At 48.5% G+C, this 9,327-nt stretch overlaps 3 protein-coding genes across 3 annotated transcripts; 2 read left to right on the top strand and 1 right to left on the bottom strand.

Annotated features, from left to right (window-relative positions):
• Window positions 1–1,300: 1,300 nt before the first annotated feature.
• Window positions 1,301–4,394, bottom strand: PENARI_c033G09594 (ribonuclease H family protein; the record flags this gene model as incomplete). Its single annotated transcript, XM_022636661.1, has 3 exons — window positions 1,301–1,975; window positions 4,052–4,167; window positions 4,250–4,394. The coding sequence occupies 3 exons, from the start codon at window positions 4,392–4,394 to the stop codon at window positions 1,301–1,303; spliced, it is 936 nt and encodes a 311-aa protein (XP_022483530.1).
• A 2,157-nt stretch (window positions 4,395–6,551) lies between these two features.
• On the top strand, window positions 6,552–7,265 carry PENARI_c033G06554 (putative haloalkanoic acid dehalogenase; the record flags this gene model as incomplete). Its single annotated transcript, XM_022636643.1, has 1 exon — window positions 6,552–7,265. One exon carries the CDS (start codon window positions 6,552–6,554, stop codon window positions 7,263–7,265), a length of 714 nt encoding a protein of 237 aa, XP_022483470.1.
• Window positions 7,266–8,733: 1,468 nt separating this feature from the next.
• On the top strand, window positions 8,734–9,320 carry PENARI_c033G05915 (uncharacterized protein; the record flags this gene model as incomplete). The annotated part of the gene is made up of 3 exons (XM_022636641.1): window positions 8,734–8,770; window positions 8,843–8,956; window positions 9,019–9,320. 3 exons carry the CDS (start codon window positions 8,734–8,736, stop codon window positions 9,318–9,320), a joined length of 453 nt encoding a protein of 150 aa, XP_022483479.1.
• Between the last annotated feature and the right edge of the window lie 7 nt (window positions 9,321–9,327).

Genomic DNA, 9,327 nt, shown 5'->3' with positions numbered 1-9,327 from the left:
ATAACAAATGAGATCCAAGGTACCTAGTGAGATGTGGTGGTCCTCTTCTAGGGGTTCGAATAACGAAGCAATTGTTTCGTTGTTAATTCCCAAAAGTTCACATTTTGCGTCTGTGGATTCTTTGCTCAACCAGGTGCTGTCCGATTCGCAGTTTCTCGCCAAATCTTTGGTTCCGAGTTCCAGTATCTGCTATGTTTTAGAGAATGAATCAATATTTTGTGACATTGAGATTGTTCCTAACCTTTTCTTGACTTGAGAGAGAACTGTGTGGACGCTTTCGCTCTTTGCCGCCAAAGTGCTCGTACTTTTCTTTGGGAGGTGCCACCACCGAAAATTCCATTTCCCACAACTTCAGGATCGTAGGATTCTCGTTACCAGTGATCTTACACTGTTTCAGGATATAATGATTCCCAACTTAGCAAATAGGGGGGAAGAGAAAAATATATCGAAGAGAAAAGATCAGTTTTCGAGGATACTTACATTTCCGTTATGTGCTGGCTCATCTTTCTCTTTTTGCTTGTGCATGGATGGTCCTGGGCAAACAATCCCCGGTCCTGGGTCAAAGGATGGGGAGTTTCGAGGCTTCATTGTTGTGGTGTATGCACCAGCTGGTGGGATGAAGAACCTGGGTTTGATAGCAAAAGATATTGTGATGTTTCTCGACGCGACAACTATAAAACCCTTCGAAGAACGCATCGTACTTTTGAAAATGCCTTACATAATATATGGATGAACTTGTGAACTCATGAAGAATGTATGCTGTTAGACTTGGGAATGCACATCTCCGAGACCATTTTTTCTCATAGGACTGGTGATAAACTCTCATTTTCTTGAGAGAAAAGCGCAAATACCAGTCTATTTGGTTAACTACGCAAACAGCTGTCTTTGAATTGATTGTGTGGACTTGGTGTTTTCAGAACATTCCCGATTGTTGACGCAGAAAAGTTTGCTTTAAAAAAGAAAAAAAAAAAAGAAGGGAAATGCTCACTTTGCGCAGACTCAGATTTGACCCAATTTACTAACTGAAAGTATCTGCTGTGCTAGCTTCCTTCATGGACTTAAGATTTCAATCCAGTTACGCACACCGAAAGCTGGCCCCCCCAATCAAATCTTACCAACATCGTATGCACGCCCATATGGGGGTGTAGAGTTTACAGCGATTTTCGAGAGTATCTGATTTTCAGGCTACAGAATGTACACTGCAGTAGATAGATCATCACGATAATGTCCGGTACAACGCATGCAGAACAAGTCATATTTACATTGCCTCTCTACCTGGAGCCTGGCTTCTTCTTTAGGTTTATAAATATGACTTCCATTCTTGCTCCCACTGACGGAGGGTTTTGCCGCGAATAAACGCCGTCTCCCTCGTGAGAAGGGAGCGGAAGGGGTGTGTTTTGCCGGGGCCTACGGCGTCCTTGGCCAGTCGACCCGCTACGTCGTTTCCTAGGTTGTCGCAATGCCCTGGCACCCACTGAAGGCGAAGCGCCAATCCCGCCGCTTGAACCTCTGTGGCCGCCTGGAAAATGGCATGGATGACCCTTTGTCCGGATTTGTGTCCCCCGTTTTGGACTGCCTGCAGGGCTGATCTGCTGTCACATAGGGTCGTCGCTGTCGTTTTTTCACTGTCTACAGTTCTTAGGCGCTGGTGAGCATGTTTGAACACTGTGCTGATAGCATAGAAAATGCCAATCGGCGCCGCTACGTGGACCGACCACCGGTCCATCGGTCCTACCTGGACCTGTTGCGACTCTATGACATCTAGGTTGTTGTCAAGCGCGATAACGGCGGCACCCAAGTGGCCCTCGCGTCCAGAGGCGCCTGAGTAGCCGAAAATGTCGGACGTGGACCGTACGGCCTCGGCCCGTTCTCCTGTCGTCTCTCGGTCTGACCCGATCTCAATGTTCGTGAAGGACTCGGCTCGCCATGGCGGCAGCAGTCGTGGCCAAAAGACATGAAGTAGCTTCGACAGGACCTACTCGCATAAGCCACTACCCTAGTTTTTGGCCTAGTATAAGAGGCTTCTGGTCTCTTGAGGTCCACCACGCCTCTCACCCTGGGTGTCTCTCAGTTTGACATAAGCATACATCACGGGTAGATCAACTAGGACGACACTGGTTCGACCGATCAAGACCAGTCTCAGGTGCGAGTGAGGTAGTTGACATCCCGGCTCTCTGTACACCGACGCGCATCGTCCTCTCGGGCCACACAGACAGTCTCTTGACAGGCCCCGAGCCTGTCACAGTGGCTGCCATTGTATACCACGCCTCGCAAGAGCGCAAGAGCTCACACTCTTGTTTCGCGTTACGTGAAGAGGTCTCCCTCCGCCAGGCCGACTGTGTCTTGCAGAAAGCCCTCGTATACGCTCCATCCGGCAGTGTATGTAGGTCACTCTCCACTAACCAAGCTTGGGTCCCCAATGTTTGAACAGGATCCACGGGTTGCCCGTGGCAAAGCCTTAACGAGGTCCATTGGTTGCCACCAGACAATTACCAACCCCTTTCAGATAACCCGTATATCTCCCAGGAGGATGCCCGTGTCTCGAAGAACAGCTGCGCCCAGGGTTGCCCGTTGCCGAGCCTTAACGAGTTCTCCGGTGCAGGATACCCCTGAGCCTTAACGAGTTCGAGTCTTAACGAGGCTTCTGGGCCTTGGACGTGGTCTGTCCAGTCTCAGCATGACTGCTGCCCAGGGCGAGCTCACTGGGGGCTTGTTGTATCACCACAGTACAGGCGCGTTCAAAAGCTCTCACCACTTTAAAAACTTTTTTGTGCCAAACTCAATTCTGAGACACACTAGTCTATTAGCGATGCTCGTGAGATCGAAATAGATTGTACTGGAAGGCGGGCGCGGGGCACGCATCTGCCCTAAAACCATGAAAAGAAGAGGGTGGTAAAAATTTACATGACAAATATGTGGCTGGTGCAGGTAGAGGCCTTAGCAGCCTTTTACCTTCTTGCAAGTGGGCAAGTCAACAGGTACCGGTTTCGTGCTCTCGATTTCACTATTCCAAATACTTCCGTACTAATAGCTCTTCTCTTTTAGGTCATGGAAACTTTGTGGTATTGCCATTCATTCTGCATTGATTATGGGGCTCAACCTTCGCAGTGAGAGCCAAAGTGTTGCCCCGTTGTCGAAGGAAATCACGTACCGGGTCTGGTGGGCTTTGTATACGCTGGAAACGTCGCTTTCTGTGACGACTTGTCCCCCCCCCAAACCAGCACTAGTGAGGTATTCCGCACAACACCGCTTCCTATACCCTTTCGCGATGAAATTCTGCAGAGAGACCATGTCTTAAAGTACACAAAAGTCCAGCCGGCTCGGAACTGCCTTATGGCAACGCTGTGTTCCAAGGGGTGTTCAACCTTTAAGGATAGCCTGACCGACGGCGTAGACCATTTATCTCTCCTTTACGGTGCAAACCTCACGGTCTTAACGCGTGAGGCTATTGATAGCGTTTATGCTCCAGGCTCAGCTCATAGATCATGGTCCGAGATGGAGAGCATGATATCTTCATTGAATGAGAAAGCAGACAACTGGCTCGATACGCTCCCAGCTACATACCAGTTCAAAGACAAAAGCGTAAGTGGAGTCGTGACATGTTAACATATCAGCCTCGCTCTTCATTTCTACTCGACAAAGCTTTTCATCTTGCAACCTTGCCTTCGCGGACTACTACATCCCTCATAATCTCAACCGCTGGCCCGCAAAAATATATATGCAGATTGGCCGATAAAGAAAGGTTAGCATGTTTTGGCATTTCATTAGTTCATTGCTGAATACCGCACCGTCTTGGGTATAGGTGTACCTTGAGGTTTCCGCCTCGGGTTGGCTTTTCGGTAGAGGCTATGATACATGGCTGCTAGAGGATGGTAGATGTTCTAATGGGGAAACCGATGAGGTCAGGGGGTTCCGGGGGGTCCGAGATGATTGGACCAAGTAGGAGTAGTTATACTGGCTTCCTGGCGTCTCTCCTGTTCTCTTTCTTCCTTCTCTCTAGCTTAGTGTTTCTTGTTGAATGGACTTCGTTGCTTCGAACTTGTCGACTCACAAATAGGTCAATGTCGAGCGCGGCAGTGGAGATGCGCTTGAACGCGCCACTGATCAGAATCGCTGCACGTTTTTGGAGTTTTGTGAGCTCATTGACCAGCTTTGCCACCTCCCATGCTGCCCTGAGCGTGCTGCAGGACAGTACCGGCCGATATGCCCCATAAGGCTTGTGGTATAATGACAGCTTGATAGAACTTACGCATGGTCATCAATGGTGCAACCCACGTAGACCCTGAGATGCCACGGAAGGCTTCTAGGCTGCTGGCCGCCCTGGTAAGAAGCTTTTTGCGGTGCGTGTCAAATCTGAGCTGTTTTGTTGAGCCAAATACCAAAGTATTTCGCATATTCTGATGGTGACGAAGATTCCAGGCGATCGACAATCGAGTTCTGCCAATGCATCCCTTTGTTGCGTCTAAGGTGGGACGACAAATGCCATGTGTGGTATCGCTCTAGGCCCACGCGGGTACGCGTACCCGAGTCGGGAGTCTGAAAAGGTCCTAATGCCCCACTAGCATTGCGAAATAATAGCATGAAAGCCAGCGAGAGCCCTTGCTTCAGAAATATCACAACGGACCTAGTCATAGCTCTTTTCTTTCTCCGTGGCCATGGAGGAAGTGTTCCACGAAGCGGGGTTTACGCCACTGCGGCTGCTTGGTAAGAATGTCTACTTCCTTGAGTTTTCAACCCCTGATACCCATTAGGACATGCGGAAAAATATTCAACGACGCGGAGTCACTTGGGGATCTATCTCAACGTGGGTCTGACAGCCCGCTATAAGCGACCAAGCGGAGTACCCGTGAAACCGGCGCTCTTTCACGCTCTTTCGATGCTCATCTCGAAGCACCCTATACTTTCGGCCATTCCATTCGCTATTGATACACCAAATCCGTATTTTATCCGTCTCCCTAATGTTAAACTGAGTGAGGCTGTGGTCTTCATGAAAGACGATGCGAATTTTCCGAGCTCGGATTGGAGAGAGATCCTCGACAACGTCCTTGAGGAGCAACACAATTGCCCCTTCGAGATTCAGCCAAACAAGACCCTTCCATTCTGGAGATTATGCGTTCTGGAGAGTAGCAATTGCCCCACAAACTTTATCCTCGTTTTCATGTTTCACCATTCACTCATGGACACCAAAAGTGCTCTTTCGTTCCACGATGAACTAGAAGGATATATGGCTCAATATGTCGGCATTGAGCCAAGTGACACGGTCAATAGTCCTTCTCGTGCCCTTATTCCTCCACTTGAGGGCTTATATACTCTCTCGTTGTCGCAAGAATTCTTGCAATCTCAAGAGAAGTATAGCGAGCCATCTGCCGATAACTGGACTGGTGCTCCCCAGTTCACGCCTGTAAAGACTCGCTTTTCTTCTTTATGGCTATCTGAGGCTGACACAAACGCCCTTATAGCATTGAGTAAGAAGGAGCAGACCTCCGTCACGGCGACACTTCAAGTGCTCGTCGCGACCAGCATTTTTTCTGTTCTTCCGTCAACTTATCATACACTACAGGGCGACTGTGCAGTATCACTACGAAAATTCCTCCCAGAGCCGGTCACTACGACCACATTGGGTTGCTACGTCGGATCGTCATCCACAACGTACCGCAGAAAGCCATCTTTTGATTGGAACGAGGCTCGCCGCACCAAGGTGGCTATCGAACATGCCATGGCGCAGAAAGGGGGTGACATGCCGGTTGGATACTTGGCATTCATTCAGAACCAGCATCACTGGATGCTACAAAAACTGGGTCGGAAAAGAATGAGCGCATATGAATTATCCAACGTTGGAGCAAGTTCTACTCTGCGAGGAGGATCAAACTTCGAAATTGAGAGTATGCTGTTCAGCCAGAGCTCTAGTGCCTGCAGCGCCGCTATCAAGGTCAGTGCTGTGACAGGGCGAGATGGAAGACTGGCGTTGGGCTTCACCTGGCAAGAAGGGGCTATAGAAGCCGGCATGATCAAAGAGGTCAAAAGGGCTCTCAAGAGTGAGGTAGAAAGATTGGTAGTGTCTGGGTAGGATTACTGCGTAGGATTACCGAATGGCTATTGTGAATATCATTTTGTTCTCGAACCCTGATGGTTTATGCGAATGAATTTCTCTCAATCATCCATATTCTAGCATTAGTAGTTTCTTACAAACATCATTTGAAAAGACGTGCTATGTTTATGAATGAATGAACGAAAGGTAACGATTCACACGAAAAAGAGCTCGATTTGTTCAATGGCGGTACTATACACAAGGAACTAACATATGAAGAGAGAAGACAGGAAAGAAGTTGAGACTGCTTTATTTGAAATTGAGTGACAATAGGACTGCTGTCATCGTGGTTTTGGTAGCCCGATTCACCGTCAGCCCAGTCTATTTAGGCTATGATTTCAGTATCTCGGGTCTCAGTACCCGGAACGGTCCGCTTAAAAAGGCAACGCCCTTTTTTTTTCGAGCTTCAATCTATCCATTATCGTGCCGCTGGTTTTATCGCAATCACGACCAGATCTTTACGATGACTCAACTTTCTGACTACCGTGTGCTTTCCTTCGATGTCTACGGTACTCTAGTCGATTGGGAGGGAGGCATTCTCGCTGCATTCCAGCCCATTCTGGACAAGACTAAAGCTCAATTTACACGCAAACATCTGCTCACAATCTACCATGAGCTAGAGCGCGAACAGCAGAGCAAGACTCCCGATATGCCGTACCATCAGTTGTTAACCACTGTGCACCCCGAGTTCGCCAAGCGCCTAGGACTAGAGATCCCATCCCAGGAAGAAAGCAACCGATTTGGGGAGTCAGTCGGCAACTGGCCCGCGTTCCCGGACACCGTTGATGCCCTCAAGCGTCTCTCGAAGCATTACAAATTGGTGGTTCTATCGAATGTTGATCGTGCATCGTTCGCGAAGACCAACGCAGGCAGCTTAGAGGGCTTTCCCTTCGATTTGATTATCACTGCTCAAGATGTGGGCTCCTATAAGCCCGATCTTCGCAATTTTGAATACATGCTCAAAATGGTGAAATTAAATTTCGACATTGAGCCCTCGCAGGTCCTCCAAACTGCCCAAAGCCAGTTCCACGACCATCACCCTGCTAGCAAGATCGGAATCAAGTCCGCCTGGATTGAGCGACCTGGCGCCACCATGGGAAACTTGTCGGATAATATTTATGATTGGCGGTTTCACACTATGGGCGACATGGCCAAGGCATATGAGGCCGGACAGTAGATATTGATGTATGAAGTGATGTCTCTCTGGCTACCCGTTGTTCGAAAAAACAATACCTTTTGTCTTTGTTTATATGAGCGTTAATGTCTTACTCAAAATAGAACGCCGCATTGACTGCTCTTCCAAGCTCTTCCCAGAAGACTAATGGGTTCCGGGCTATCTTCATCGATTTGTCCACAATGTTCCCCATTCTTCGACTAGTGAGCTTGGCCCTGTAGCTCATTGGAATCCATCTACACTCTGTGTTTTATTCCGTGTCAATAAACTGTTTGGATGGTGGTCTCAGTGCCTCATCCATATGCTCCCATATCTCATATCTCCATAGATAGTCTTTCATCCACTTAGTTTCTTCACCCAATAAAATACATTACTTGCGTCACTGCATTACTATCGTTTTATCCCATGCTTTATTTCAGGTAGCTTTCATCGTTCTGCTAATAAGGTTACGGGCCTGAAAGCTCCTCGTAAACACCAGCGCAGGAATGTTGATAAAGGTAACTTATTAGTTAAAAGTTTACACCCGTCCATATAAATACGAGAAGTTATTCGAATTGGCTAACATATTCTACTAGCTGACAATTGCGCAGAACGATTCGCATGGTGTTTTATCCGGTGACGTCGCCACTCAGAGCTGCCGGGTACATGTACCCGAGTCTAGGACACCGCATTATCGAGGCTGGGACAAAAGGCGGGCGTGTACTATTTAGTGCCTGTCAAGCCGGATTGGAATGTTCACTTAGTGATCCACTGTGCTTCATTATTTCCCACTAATGTAACGGAATGATAACTGAGTATGTGGCTGTGACTGACTTGTACCTAAGCCCGGCCCGAGTCCACTGGCATCGCCAATGAAGCCGGCAGGTAGAAAGGGAATAAAATAGATCCCGCGTAATTTAAATTATAAAAACAACTAAGCATATGTGCTCCTATATTGCATTTAGGCAACTCACACATTCTTAGATACTGCATGCGTCTCATCAGCCATAACCTTTTACCTTTGTTACGGTTTTCACTTCACCAAGCAAGAACACGTACATTCAGCATGACTCATACCGTGCCACAAGTAAATCAAACACTCGGTTTCGTACTACTCTGAGTTATGATCCCGAGGTTGGCCTGTGGTTTTAGTTGAAAGAGGAATCTTTATTCATTGTAAAATGCCAGATCAACGGTGAATGGATCGGGACCCAATCGGGAAAGACATTTGAGGTCACTGGTAGGAAAAACTGCGCACAGCCTATGTTGCTAGTCTTCTGACGACGAATGAATAGATCCGGCCACCAACAAAGTCATTGGACATGTTCAGAATCCAGCGCAAACGACACCGAGAGAGCCATCAAAGCAGCTTCCAATGCATTCCCGGTCTTTCGCAAGACGCTAATACGCTAAAGGTCTCGACTGCTGAGGCGTTGAAATGACCTCATCCTGCAAAATGTGGACGACTTGGCGACTTTGATAACCTGGGAGAATGGAAAACCGTTTGCCGAGGCTCAAGGCGAGGTCAAGTACGCTGCGGCCGTCATTGAATGGTTCAGCGAGGAAGCCCCCGGTTGTACGCCGACATGTATCCGTTCCAGGTAACCGAGTCTCAACAGTCAAGGAGCCTGTGGGTGTCTGCGGCTTGATCACTCCGTGGAACTTCCCTGCCGCCATGATCACCCGTAAGATCGGGCCTGCATTGGCGGCCGGCTGTACGGTTGTCACGAAAAGCCCAGGGGAGACTCCATTTACTGCCAATGTCCTTGCAAACTAGCCTTTCGAGTGGGTATTCCTAAAGGTGTGGTAAACATCGTGACTGCGCTGGAGGATACCCCTGAGGTCGGCCACACTCTCACCACTCATCCGGATATCAAGAAGATCTCGTTTACGGGCTCGACCCGTGTGGGTAAACTCCTAATGGGACAGGCTTTTTCTACTGTGAAGCGAGTCTCTTGGGAACTTGGCGGCAATGCTCCGTTCATTGTCTTTGATGACGTCGAAGATATCGATACGGCGGGTCGCTGGCGCTCTTGCGTCGAGGTTCCGAGGTACTGGACAAACCTGCGTCTGCGCTAATCGAATC

This window comes from Penicillium arizonense, assembly GCF_001773325.1.
Source record: "Penicillium arizonense strain CBS 141311 chromosome Unknown PENARI_contig033, whole genome shotgun sequence".
NCBI classification, from domain to species: domain Eukaryota; kingdom Fungi; phylum Ascomycota; class Eurotiomycetes; order Eurotiales; family Aspergillaceae; genus Penicillium; species Penicillium arizonense.
Note: the sequence above shows the minus strand (reverse complement) of the source record. Positions and strands in the feature narration are given on the sequence as shown.